This window comes from Mus pahari, chromosome 2, assembly GCF_900095145.1.
Source record: "Mus pahari chromosome 2, PAHARI_EIJ_v1.1, whole genome shotgun sequence".
Classification (NCBI taxonomy): Eukaryota; Metazoa; Chordata; class Mammalia; order Rodentia; family Muridae; genus Mus; species Mus pahari.
In genome coordinates this window covers 146,285,837-146,300,558 of record NC_034591.1, presented here as the reverse complement: position 1 = coordinate 146,300,558, position 14,722 = coordinate 146,285,837, and the positions used below count along the sequence as shown (strand labels likewise).

Below are 14,722 nucleotides of genomic sequence, written 5' to 3'. Positions count from 1 at the left end.
AAAAAAAAAATAAAAAAAGAAAAGTAATTGTTGCTTCCTGTTATTTTTGTTGTTAAAGTTGGGATTCTGTTCTTTCTGCTATCTTTCAGGTTTTTTAAAGTATTACTACACTTTCCTTTTCATTTAATAAATCATACTTTCTGGGGTTCTAACTTCTTTTTGAAAGTTATATTTTTATTTTTAATATTATTTTCTCGTACAATATTTTTTGATCAGGTTTTGCACCCCTTAAGCCCTCACAGACTGTCCCCACTTCTCTATTCACTGAGCTTTATACTCTTTGACCTCTGTCTCTCCCCTACAATTAAAAATAAAAAGTTGAATATCAAATCAAATAAACAAATAAACAACAATAAGAGAAAAATACTGAAAACAAACAACCCCCAACCACAAACATATGCACACACAAAATAAGGACTGTTTAGTGTTGGTCAACTCTATACTTACTTTATAATGTATTTCAATAAGGTCCTTTCATACATCCTTAGTTTTGATTAATCTACCCTTTTTTCCTTTTGCATTCTTCATCCTCCAGGACTCAACAATATTTGATTTTTAATACTCAAATTCCTCCTTCTACTTTCATATCACACTTTTATTATTCCTTCTGTTATTGATGCTTTTTGAAATACTAAATATTGAATTATCTCTCTAGGAATTCTGTTGCTATCTGGTTATAAATTTCATTTCATAGAATTTAAATCTCATTTATTGTTTTTTGTTGTTTGAGTTTGGGATTCATGTCAGCCGGGCATCATTCCTAACCCTTATGTCTTTAAAGGACTGAGACTACAGGCCGGTGTGATTGTGTCTTGTACTTTTATTTTTCTCTCAAAATGTATCAAGCAAGCTTATTTATAATTGTTATGTGGTGATGTTAGTATCTGAATTTCTATGGCTTTATGATGGCTTTTGCTCATGATAGCAGTTTCTTCGTGGCATTTGTTGGATTTCTTCTGCCACAGATTAAGAAACTATCTGAGCAATTGGACCCACAGTGGTGACTGACCCAGGAACTTCAGGTCAGTTTCTGGGAACATGACAGTTCTGCTCATTTATATTTAAATGTGGCCCTGCAAGTGTGGATAGCTAAGTTCTAAATAAGAAGGAAAAATAACATCTTTTCTTTTCTCCAAGGACATCCTCAAACTAGTTTTCACAGACAAGGCCAGAGAACAGATGGCCTTATAAGATGTAATAATATGATGAAACCATGCAAATTAATAGTATTATGCTTAATTTTTTTTTTTTTTTAAAAGAAGAGTCACTTCGCTTAGGCTAGCTCCACTCTACCTGCATCTATACCCAAGCCTTAGGATTTCTGCTGTTTTTCAATGTGATTGGTCACAGAGTTGATAAATTTGTTTGTAGCCTGAGAGTATAATTGGCAGGTGATAGCATTTGGTCTGAGATGCCAGGGGCTGAGATAATACCTGCATCCAGGTTAAGAGATATTTGTGGACATTGACTATGTTTTAGAACTGTTTCTGGCTAATAGTGTGCTTGCTAGGCTCAGGTCTGAGACTTTAGTACGGATGTCCAGTCATCAGAAGGCTTTTATAACTAGCACAAGCATTTTCTGGTGGCATATATGTAGGTGTACTCTGTTTTCTCCCTCTTAGGGTGTTCAGATGCCACTGTATACCTGGCTTGGGGATGGGTGGCCTTCTCCGAGGATATTAATATTATAACTCTTTTATGCAAAGGTCTTCTCTGAGATTCAATGAAATAGCTCTCTTAGATGATCTTATCTTGTGTACACACATTTATTTTGGGAGGATTTGCATGCATTTAGGGTGAACCAGGGAGATAGATGATTGGGAAGGAGTTTTGAGGGTAGATGAAAATATTTGGCTAGAGTTTAAAGTTCTGTGAATGCCTCATTTGTATGGAGAGCCATTCCAGGAATCTCAGGTACTTGCTGGGTGAGTTCTTATCAGGAGGGGAGGAACTTTGTAAGTCTGCCATGGACTACCCAACCTACCCTAGGTAGAGGATGTGGGGAGTCAAAATCTCCAAACATGGTCAGAGAAGGGGAAGCCCTGCTGATAAAAGGAATTTTCCATTTTGTTCCAAGCTCAGCTGAACCGACAGGTCATGGTAAGCTTCCACCTTAATTAGGAAGATTTCTCCACATTTTCTACAGTGGGAAGGTGCAGAAGCTTGCACATCTATTACAATGGTAGCTTGTAATGAACCTACCCAACAGCTGTGAGCGTAACTTGATTTTCTTGTGTAGAATTCTAGGTGGTCTTCAACATGGAGATAAAGTTAAAAACTTATGATTCAGAATATGTGCTTAGTGTGTATTTGTGTCTAGTTAGTGTGTGCTGTGGTTTTTCCTCTTTACTTATGTTCAACACACTGCTTTATTGATTGTACTCATAATTATATATGTTTGGTTAATATGTATTCTCATTACCACTGTATCCCCCCTGTTCTGTTTATGATTCACAATTCTCTCAGTTTTATTTATCTTCTCTTTCTGTTCCTCTGATAAATATAAATAATCTGCTTCTCCCTGGCTTATGCAGGGCTCAAGAAGAGCAAATTTTCATTGAAGATTTATCCCTTTGCCATCTCATCCCTGTGGAGTTCTGTGTATTTCTTTCCCTGGTTCATTTTCTCTGACATAGATTGTCAGTCTGTTAGCCTGATTCAATCTCACTGTGTTGCCCAGTGAATAAATTCTGATCCTCCTGCCTGTGCTTCCCATATGCCGAGACTACAGTTGTATACCAGTGCATCTGTCTGCATAGATTATTTAGTATTTGAATGATCATTTTCATATATTGATTATTCATCTTTTTCTGGCTACTAGAACAATGACTGTCTGACATGTTCGGCTGATACTTTTGGAGTCTTAGCTCTACTGTAGTTTCAGTCTATATACGACCAAGATGCACATATGCTACACATGTGAGTGTGGAACATGAGGCTAGGTCCAGTCCATGTATAATCTTTGGTTTGTATTTCAGTCTCTGGGACCCTCCAAGGGATAGTTAGTTGACCCTATTGGGCTTCCTATGGATCCTTACCTCCTCAGGATCCCTCAATCCGTCTCCCACTCTTCCACAAGAAGTTCTAAACTCGGTTAAATGTTTGGTGGTGGGTCTCTCCATCCGTTTCAGTCAGTTGCTGGGTGGAGACTCTCAGAGAACAGTTTTCCTAAGCTCCTGTTTGCAATCATAGCAGAGTATCCTTAATTGTGCCAGAGATTACAGAGTTCATGCCTATGGGATGGGTCTCAAGTTGGGCCAGACATTGCTCGGACATTCCCTCAGCCTCTACTTCATTTTTCTCCCTGCACTACTTGGAGGCAGGACAGAGTTTGGGTTGAACATTTTGTGGGTGGTTTGATGTCTTTATCTCTCCCCGTGAGTCCTGCCTGTTTATATGAGGTACCCATTTCATGATTCATATCTTAATTTTAAATTAATTTTTCACAGGAAGGAATTTTTAGTATCAATATATCACCTTGCAGAGATTATAGAATGTTGAATACAGGGAAGTCAGTTAATCACATTGTTTCAGTCAAGATTGATTAGCTCTAAGAGGGGATGGGCGATGAAATCAACCAAAACAGCAGTATCAACCATTCCTCTGTGACTTTATTGCCTCTATACCTTTCTCTTAAAACACAGGCACAGAAGATTTCTGTGTGCCACACATTTATTTCTTCTTTTTATTTGTCATTGCCGCAAAAAATTTCATAGGGAAACATAATTTAATGTCATCTCTTAGTGATACTGAAACTGTATATTACTTGACTATAAATCAATAATGTACAATAGATAAGAAGTTGAGTTGTGATCAATTTCTGTCTTTATTAGATTTATTTATTTTTGTGCGAAGGTATACACATGTGTGGGCACATGTCACAGCACATGTGTATAAGAGTGAATTTGAAGGAGTTACTTGTCTCATTCTACTCTTAGTATCTGCGGTCTGATCCCAGATTGTCAGACTTGTTGTGAATGGTCTGTACCCACTGAGCCACGTCATTGGTCCAAGACAATTTTTATGAGTTTAGAGAAAATGAGAAACGTCTACTGATATACTTACTAATTTCATATGCTGATATTTTAGTCAATAAACTTTAACTTGAAAAAATAATGGTCGAAATCAGTATACATTTCAAATGTAAATCACTGTCCATTATTTTTATTTGTTTTACAGTGATTCAGCAGCAAGGAATTCAGTACATAACAGAAAAAAGTGTACATATCTAAGTTCATTTTATATACAAGAGGATGACTGTGCTAGAACCCATGGTTGTATTTGTGAAAAGAGATTGAGTAAATTCCCTATTCCAGGAAGCTGTGTCAAGGGAAGGTAAAAATGGAACGTTTTCATTTTTGTTTGCTTCCTGTGAAGATTTGTGACAACTTAACAGCTGATTCATTCATTCGCAGAACTCAAACTGCTCTGCAGAGTGATGAGGAGCAAAGTGAAGAAATGTTCTGACATCTGACTTAACAGAGCAGAAGCCATCTTCCTTCCTGGTAAACAGAGAAGCTTTTGTCTGGAGAATGGACACTCTGCTCTAATCTTCAAAGAATCACTCTGTTTCCTGAATTATACACAGAACCAAATACAATACTCAGACAATCACACACATTCTTAATAATCTCTAGGATAATCCATTTTTATAACCTGTTGCTCTGACATCACACTTAAGAACTAGGATGCAGTTGCTGTTTGTTAGTTGGTTGGTAACTTTTTATTTTTTTGGAGGTGGAAGAATTAACCTGAAAATGTTTTTATTTGCTGGAAAATATAATTTTATAACTTGATGAATAGTTGCCAAGGTAGTTTAGTGAACCCATACAACCTTTCATAGTTCATGTGTTCTTATTCTCTCTCTCTCTCTCTCTCTCTCTCTCTCTCTCTCTCTCTCTCTCTCTGTCTCCCTCCCTCCCTCCCTCCCTCCCCCCTCTCTCTGTATGTGTGTGCTTGTCTTTCTGTCTCTGTTTCCTTGATCAATATGATGCATTTGGTGATAAATGGAAATCCCGTAGTTGCAGTAATACTTATTGAGGCCAGCTAGATGCAATGGTTCACACGTATAATTTTATAGGTACATGAGTTTGAAGGCAGTCTAGGTTATATAGTACGTTTGTGGCCATTGTGGGCCTTAGTGTGAGACTCTGTGTCATGAAATATAAATATGAGGATGATGATGATAATAATATTAAACTGTCCATAAATATTATATAAAAACAAGCAATTTCTTTTCTTTTCTTTTTTTAAAGATTTATTTATTTGCCCTGTATATAGAAGTATACTGTAGCTTTCTTCAGACACACCAGATGAGAGCATCAGATCCCATTACAGATGGTTGTGAGCCACCATGTGATTGCTGGGAATTGAACTCAGGACCTATGGAAGAACAATCAGTTATTTTAACTATTGAGCCATCCCTCCAGCCTGCAATTTCTTTTATAGCATCTTATTGAATGGTAAAATGAAGAAATGTGGTATTTTTGTAATAATATGATCTAACCTATAATCCAAACTTGTATTTCTGATCATGTCACTTAATATTTCCTCATGTTTAGGATTATGTCATGCACTCACCTGTAATGTCCTTTAGTTTTGAAAGTATTTTGATTTTTTTCTGATATTAAAAAGTTAAAATCTTGCTGGAGGAGAATGTATATAATAAAATGTACCTATTGTAAGTCATAAGTAAAACAAGTTTTAACAAGTATGCACATCTCTTATAGAGCCATTGAGCTCAAGAAGATCACAATGTCAGCTTGATACATGCTAGAATCATCTGACTATAGAGGGCCTCCACTGATAAAATGCCCCCATAACTTTTGGCTCTAGACAAGCCTACAGGGCATTTTCTTAATTAGATATTGATGTTGAGAGTGCAGTCCGTTATGGGTGTCACTACCCTCGGTATGATAGTTCTGAATTGTGTAAAAAGCTGGCTGAGCAAGCCATTTTTGTGCTTTCAGAAAGATGCCCCTGCCGATGACCTCTGCATTAGCTACTGCTTGCAGGTTTCTGCTGGGCTTTAGTGTTTGTTCTGACTCCTTTCAACAGTAGACTGCATTGTGGAAATGTAAGTCAAAATGCCTCCTTTCCTCCCCAAGTTTTTTTGTTTGTTTGTTTGTTTTTTTGAATCATATTATTTCATTGCAGCAATTAGAAACCCTAATGGAGAGAAACATTAAACACTTACAGGGTTTTGTATCTCCCAAAATTCATTTCTGCCCAGTGCCTTGAACTCTGGTCCCAGGCAAGCAGATATATGGTTTCTTGTAGTGTAAATTAGTATGGTCTTGTCCAGAGTGTTATGTACTATGCAGAGTTGTATTTTCTGTATTTTCTCCATGTACTGGACATTTAAATATACTTTACTTCTCAGAGAAGTTTGTTTTATTTTATTTTGAATATGTTTTTACTTGAAAGTAGATTTTTTTAAATGTAATCTACTCTTATTATGGTTTAACCACCATTTCTCTTACAGATCCTCTCTATTTCCTGTAACCACTCACATACACATCATTTGCTTCCCTTTCTATTCTGGATAAAACAGGCATCCATAAATAATAATAAAGTAAAATTAGCTAAAACAAAATATGATAGAATATAACCAAACAAACAGAAGAAAAAGATTCAAAGAAAAATTCCAAGACACAAAGTACTATTATTCTAGCATATCTTACAGGCATGTCACTGTTGAAGACAAGGATTAATAAGACACATACAATTGCACACATAGAAATTCCATAATTGGTGCAGCTGGAAGAGCAATGCCCAAGTACCCACCTCAGTATCCATGTCCCAGGGCACCAGGGACCAGTGTGATGAGAGACTATATGATGGATAGATGGGAAAGATGGAGTATGTAGTGTAGGGATGGGAGAGAAAGTATAGCTGAGCATTTTGTGCCCCGTGGAGAGAAGTAGAACTGGAGACATGATGATGGTGAGGAACAAGCAGACATGAGCAGCTCGCTTAATACCTTGGGCCATGGTGATGTTCAGACCTGGGCTGCTGACTAGGGACCTGTCTGGGTTTGTCTTGGTACTACAACTAGGGTATGTGTTAATGTTTGTGGCTCGAATTACCACCAAAGGCCATTTGGATGTCAATGTCTGGGCTGCCACTTGAGAACCTCTGATGTTTATCAGCAATGCTGCTGACAGGGTACATACTGATCTGAGGTGTCTGTGCTGCTATCTGAGGCAATGATGATATCTAGTCCATGCTGCTGCTGTGTCATGTCTGTGTCAATGGTCCTATCATAACCAGAGTATCTGAGGCCTGTGTTACTACCAAAGACCATGTGGATGTCCATGGACTGGGTTTATGCCTGAAGTCATGTTGATGTCTTTGCAGTGTGCTAATGTGCCATTCACCTGGGCAGCATGAGAGAGCTGGCTCTGGTGGTGTGGGACTAGGAGAGTTGGACCTGCAGCTTGCTAGCTGTGATACTCAGGAGAGATGGCCCTAGTCCTCGAGTGAGGAGGCCCGGAGAGCATGAGCAAAGGAGCGCTATCCCTGCCCATCTTCTGATGTGTGGTGACATGAGTGCAAAAGAAATGTCCATATAGATACCTGTGGCAGGAAGATGAGCTGGCCTTGGGAGTGTGAAATCAGTAAAGCTGGCCCTGCACCTCAACAGGACAAAGCAGGAGAGGTGCCCCTAATGGCATGGGCAAAAGAGAGCTGGTGGTGTGACCAACTCAGTGTCTACCCAGGCCCAGATCCAAGACTCTGAGTTTTCCCACCCTAACATCAACACCATCTATGAACTTCTGGACTAAATGAAGTGTCTTGAACATCGAAAGCTCTAAGATCTCCGTGACACAGGGGAATAACAGGATATCCAAGAGGAGTCCTAGTGAGGATTCAGTATTAGAATGTAGCAGAAACCAGAGGTCCCAAACCAGAAAAATGACTCATCACAATGAACATTTGCAAGTAAATCTGTCTGGCAAAACCAAGTCACAGACCTTTGAGTATATAAGGATGTCATTAAAAGTCATTTTCATGATATATTCCTTTAGCACAACAGTGATGATTGGTTTTACTCTTGGACCATGGCCTATCCAGACTTAGGTACTTGGCCTCCCATCATTGGGTATGGGTTTCATCTCATCAAGGAGCTCTTACCACCAATCAGCTATTTGTTTATTCCTCAGCTTTGTGTCACTTTTATACTACCATATATTTCAGGTATGTCACTATTGTAGAACAAGTATTTGTAACTGGTTTAGTGCTTTTCCTTTGTCCACTGGTAAAATGCAGAGTATTTTCTAGTATCATGAATCTTAGTCAGTAGGGACAAAGGCTTTTGGTAGGAACCACTTAAACTTGTAAGACTTCTCTGGTTTAAGAAATTCTGTAGGTGTTGTCATCAGCAATATGTGAAGAGCAATCGGTAACCTTGACAATGGCATTTTTTGTTTGGGAATCACATCAAGCCCCTTTGTCCTACGACTTGATTAGATATAATGCATTCTCGATACTAGAAACTTCATTTTATGTATTATTTCTTGACAGGAGATATCAAGTGGAGGCTCTCTCTTCCTTATTATTTTGAGATTTCATTTAAATCATTGTATGTATGTATGTATGTATGTATGTATGCATGTATGCATGTATGTTATTTTTTCATTTCTTCTGTATTAGGTTTTCATGTGATCCATCAAATGGGCAAAGGTCTTTTTGAGTTTTGCATTTGATGAAGGACTAATATCTAAAAAACATAAAGAGCTCAAAAAGCTTGAAATCAAGGAAACAAACAACCCAATAAAGAAACCGTGTATAGATCTAAACAGAGATATCTCAAATAAATGAAATGGTTGAGAAGCTGTTGCAGGAAGGATTAAAACAAAAAACAAAAAACAAAAAACAAAAAACAAAAAACCAGCATGTTCCCAGGCTTTTGCTGGCAACTCTCTGTCTCAGCAGACTGGCAGGCCATGCACTGTTGGGCAATGGCCGACCTGTTTTATCTTATAGAGACTCTAACTCAATTCCCCACAATCTCTCTACCCAGCTCGCTAAGTTCCTATTGGTGGGTTGCTACCATGCCAGCCCCATGCATCAAAACCTCCACAACCTTTGTGGTGCACCTCAGGCAAACCCATGCTTTGCTGCTGTACCTTTCTTTCTTGAACCCAGATGAGCCACACGTGAAGGAAAACGCAACACAAAGTTAGTTCAGAAACAACGGTAACTCAATCACTGGGAGCAACAACTAAAATCCTAACTTGTAAGCCTTATTAAATCCAAATCCTCTGGTGGTGAATCCTGATGAATCTGCCATTGAAACCGGAACACACTCGTAATTACATCTTGTCCTCACACTATCCTAGTCCAAAAGACCTAACTTGCTCCTGCTTTCTCTCTTCCCCTCTCCAACCCAGAAGTCCTGCCTACTTGGCCTGAGATTAGCTCTTTCATTCATTAGGGGATTGCTTCACAAGAAGTCACCTGAGTATGACTTACTCCTTGTTCACAACACCTCCCAGGAGAGCAGAATTAGCATCAACATACAAACAGCACCAGGTCCATCCAGCACAACTTAAAGAAATAGTCAATATCCTTAATACTAAAGGAAATACAAGTCAAACAACATTGAGATTTTATTTTAACCAGTCAGATTGGTCAAGATCAATAAAAACATTACAGCTCATGCTGACCAGCATTGAAAGAAACAAAAATATTGATTCATTGCTGGTGGGAGTGCAAAGTTATGTTCCATAACTTTATGTTCCATACAGCCACTATGGAAATCAGCACAGCATTTCCTTAAGAAGCTGGACATCCATAGACCTGAAGGTTCAGCTGTATGACACTTGGTCATACATAAACGTTGCTTAATTCTGTCACAGAGACATTTTCTCAACATTTTCCATTGCTGCTCTCTTTGTAATAGATAACAATTAGAAACAGATTTCATGTACATAAACAGATGCATGAACAGAGACAGTTATGGTTTACTGTAAAATTGGTGAAAATTGCCCTTTCCTTATCTTTAACTACTTAGTCCTCTCTTCAGTCCCCTCAGATTAATATTTAGAACTGGAGATTTTAACTTCATAATTACTCTGGTAGAGGTAATAGGGTATTTCTCTTTGTCTCAATGGAGATGTTTAAGTGTGGAGTGATATACTTCTAGTACCTGTACAGTGAAATCCATCAATCCTCCACAATTGTTGCTTGTCAGTCTTTGTTGACTATTCCACTTCCACTCACTCACTCAAAATCACTTTAAAAATGCCTCATGGGGTTGTGGAGAAAGAGGAACACTCCTCCATGGCTGGTGGGATTGCAAGCTTGTACAACCACTGTGGAAATCAGTCTGGTGGTTCCTCAGAAAAATGGACATAGTACTATAGGAGGACCCAGCAATACCTCTTCTGGGCATATACCCAGAAAATCTTCCAACTGGTAATAAGGTCACATGCTCCACTATGTTCATAGCAGTCTAATTTATAATAGCCAGAAGGTGGAAAGAACCCAGATGTCCCTCAGTAGAGGCATGAATACAGAAACTGTGGTACATTTACACAATGGAGTACTACTCAGTTATTAAAAACAATGAATTTATGAAATTCTTGGGCAAATGGATGTATCTGGAGGATATCATCCTTAGTGAGGTAACCCAATCACAAAAGAAGTCACTAGATATGCACTCACTGATAAGCGGATATTGGCCCAGAAGCTTAGAATACCCAAGATACATTTTGCAAAACACAAGAAAACCAAGAAGGAAGACCATCGTGTGGATATTTCATTCCTCCTTAGAATAAGGAACAAAATACCCATGAAAAGTTATAGACACAGAGACAAAATTTAGAGCTAAGATGAAAGGATGGACTATCCAGAGACTACCCCATCTGGGCATCCATCCCATCATCAGCTACCAAACCCAGATACTAATGCACATGCCAGAAAGATTCTGCTGAAGGGACCCTGATATAGCGGCCTCTTGTGAGGTTTTGCCAGTGCCTGGCAAACACAGAAGTGGATGCTCACAGTCAGCTATTGGATGAAACACAGAGCCCCCAATGGAGGAGCTAGAAAAAGTACCCAAGGAGCTAAAGGGGGCTGCAACCCTGTATGTGGAACAACAATATGAACTAACCCTGAACTCGTGTCTCCAGCTACATATGTAGCAGAAGATGGCCTAATCGGCCATCATTGGGAAGAGAGGCCCCTTGGTCTTGCAAGACACAGGGGAAGCAGCACAGGGGAAGGCCAGGAGCAGGAAGTGGGAGTGGGTGGGTAGGGGAGCAGGGGTGGGGCGGGGTATAGGGAACTTTTGGGATAGCATTTGAAATGTAAATAAAGAAAATAATAATAATAATAATAATAATAATAATAATAATAATAATAATAAAAAGAGATAAAAAATGCCTCATGGGATTTTACTGAATCTATAGCAGGTAGTATCTGTATCCTTATTGAGCTGTGAAAACTCATGGCTATAGTTTTACTCATTTGGTGAAGTATTCACTTCTTTCAGTTATTTTGTGATATATCTTAAACATGTTGATAATTTTTATGATGTTTAATTATTTAATTTTTTCCACATGCTCCTTTCCCATGTTAATTGTTTTGTTTATGTTGGTGTCTAAGTAAGTTTGACAAGGGCAGTTTAATTTACTATGGATGAGTCTAGAGATTAAGTCAAGTCCTCAGTGGATGTTATTGTGTCTTAGGAATAGTCATTCATGTCAAGGACCAAGGCCCATGGAGTGACAGAGCCTTCCACAGGTGAAGCTCAGAAGAATTGCAAAGGACACCTAATGCCTGACTGTGAATGGTGTCAGTTTCTGCATAACATGTCCACTGTATCTGTTTTCCCCCAAGATTTTTATGGCCTGAAGACTCTTCCCCTACAGAAATAAATTATACTTTACTCCTTGTTTGACTGTATACCATAGGTTTGCCTACTGCTCAGCTGCATGGAATAAGTGCCTCACAGTTCAACGCTCAGTAATAAAGATACCATGCTGCTGCGTATTCTTAGAGAACCCACAGAACATGATCACAACTTTTCTGTGTCAGTGTGTCTATCATTTCTTCATTTACTCACTGCCTCAGTTAGGTCAACCTCTGGAGCATGCACAGTACAGAAGAACTATATTAATTCTGATGTATTGATTGATAAGGATACAATAGAGGACAATACTGATCCCTTCCCCAAACTTTGTCAGTAGCCAATAGTTTCTGGGGAGATAATGTCTCATGAAACTTTGCTCCATGCAAGACTGACTTTTGACAGATTGAAACTTCTGCAGCCCCTGTAATGACAGCTGTAATTGAATGCAACTACTCCACGATATTTGAGAATGACAATTCCAGAAACCACAGGACATCAAAGAAAAATCTCAGTACAGATGTCTGATTCTTCCCTATGGTTAGTTCATCAAGAAGACCTCACAAGGGGCTGGAGCGATGACTCAGCGTTTAAGAGCACTGACTGCTCTTCCAGAGGTCCTGAGTTCAATTCCCAGCAGCCACACGGTGGCTCAGAACCATCTGTAATGGAACCAGAAAAGAGTTCCTTTGTGGTTTTTTTGCTTAAAATCATCAGCTAAATTCTTGTTCCATATCTCCCCAATCTTGAATAGTAACATGTAAAATGAAATAAACCACTCCCTCCTAAGTTTGTTTGGTTCAGTGTTTTATCACAGTGTCAGAAAGCAAAGTAGGACAATACCTACACATTTTGTTGACTCCCAGTGGAAACAAGTACTGTTCATGTTTCCAAGATTCTTTGACCTCGTTTCTGCAGCATTCATCCTTCACTATTTCTGTTAACTCTGCTGCTGTTATCTAGCTTCTTGTCCCTCACAATCTACAGTGTAAGCCTTATGCTGTTCTGGTAGTTATAATCTACTTGTTGAAGGCATTAATTAGGATGGACGATAGAGGACAACTGTGCTAAGCAGCTAGGACCAGAATGCTGGGGTTCATTGGTCATTTTTCAATAACAGAACTGTTTTATACAGGTGTAGACCCACAAGGATCCATCAGTCATTGTCATATTGCTATCTAGTGTTTGAGCTGTATCTAGTGTAACTGAATGTATAGTGCTACTTATTTTCTTGTATTTTAAATGAAAAACTCCTAACATACCAATCCTGAAACCATGGTGATATCTACTCTACCTAACATCTCTATGCTGCTGAATTTTCATGTAAGTGGTATCTGTGGTATTTATTTATTTATGTAATTATTTATATTGTTTGCATTGCTTAATGTTGATTTAGTTTAGGTAGCTGTATAACTGGTGGCTTTGTTCAGTGTCACTGTAGGTCCTGGCTTGGTAACTTGTTAACTGTTACACACCGTGGTTTCTGTTCCTGCTCAGATAAGTGTTGTCATTTTCAACATATTGTTGTATAAACTATGTTGGTAATTTCTCTTTCATTGTTCAAGGCAATGCTCATTAATTTTAGGTTTCTCTCTCTCTCTCTCTCTCTCTCTCTCTCTCTCTCTCTCTCTCTCTCTCTCTCTCTCTCTCTCTCTCTCTCTCTCTCTCTCTCTCTCTCTCTCTCTCTCTCTCTCTCTCTCTCTCTCTCTCTGCCAATTTAAATAGTTTTATTATTCCATGTTACTTGTTTTGGGTCCCTGTGGAACAATGCTACACCCTCTTTTTTTTTTTTTTCTTTTTGAACTGACTTAATCCACCTCTTCAATGGTGGGGAATGAAGAAGCACCACCAGATAGGGGAGCTCCTCCACCAGGGAAGCCACCAGGCATTCCCCAGGCATGCTTCCAGCACTCTAGTACAGCTTGGTAAGGATAGGGTTGCAGACTCTCCAATTCTTTTTGCTGATGCTAAAATTCTTTCTTCTCTGCAGTCTGGTTCTTGTCAAGCCAGCTGATGATTTCATTGCACTTGTCAAGAAAATTCTGTTTGTCCTCATCGTTGATCTTGCCTTGAAGTTTCTCATCTTCAACAGTTGCTTTCATGTTGAAGGCATAGGACTCCAGTGAATTCTTAGAGGAAACCTTATCTCTCTGCTTCTCATCCTCTGCTTCGTGCTTCTCAGCTTCTTGGACCATGCATTCAATATCTTTCTTACATAAGCAGCCCTTGTCACTGGAGATGGTCATCTTGTTCTCCTTTCATGAGCTTTTATCTACAGCAGAAACATCAAGGATGCCATTGGCATCGATGTCAAAAGTAAGATTCTATGCCCCAGTACAGGGGAATGCCAGGGCCAGAAAATGGGAGTGGGTGGGTTGGGGAGCAGGGGGAGGGGGGAGGAGATAGAGGATTTTCAGAAAGAAACTAGGAAAGGGGATAGTATTTGAAATGTAAATGAAGAAAACATCTAATAAAAAATAAATATAAAAAAAGAAAAAAATAACCTCAATCTGAGGACTCCCAATGGGGTGCTGGAGGTATGCCTGTGAGCTCAAACTTTCCAAGCAGGTTGTTGTCCTTGGTCATGGCCCTTTCACCTTCATATACCTGAATGAGTACACCTGTCTGGTTGTCAGAGTAAGTGGTGAAAGTCTGTTTTTGCTTGGTGGGAATGGTGGCGTTGTGTTTGATGAGGACAGTCATGAATCCACCAGAAGTTTCAATACCAAGGGAAAGAGGAGTGACATCCAAGAGCAGCAAATCCTGAACATTCTCAGACTTGTCTCCAGACAGAATGGATACCTGGACAGCTGCGACATAGGCAACAGCTTCATCGGGGTTAATGCTCTTATTCAGTTCTTTTCC

General features: G+C 39.1%; 1 protein-coding gene and 1 pseudogene across 1 annotated transcript in view; one reads left to right on the top strand and one right to left on the bottom strand.

The window, feature by feature from the left end:
• The window catches only part of LOC110316069 (killer cell lectin-like receptor 2), a 24,901-nt gene extending 20,423 nt beyond the window's left edge, over positions 1–4,478 (top strand). Inside the window, 4 exon segments of the mRNA XM_029535031.1 lie at positions 2,535–2,604; positions 2,606–2,643; positions 4,180–4,335; positions 4,416–4,478. Coding sequence (XP_029390891.1) covers positions 2,535–2,604; positions 2,606–2,643; positions 4,180–4,335; positions 4,416–4,467 — 316 coding nt within the window. The 3' untranslated portion in view covers positions 4,468–4,478.
• A 9,346-nt stretch (positions 4,479–13,824) lies between these two features.
• LOC110316925 lies at positions 13,825–14,719 on the bottom strand (annotated as a pseudogene).
• Positions 14,720–14,722: the final 3 nt, after the last annotated feature.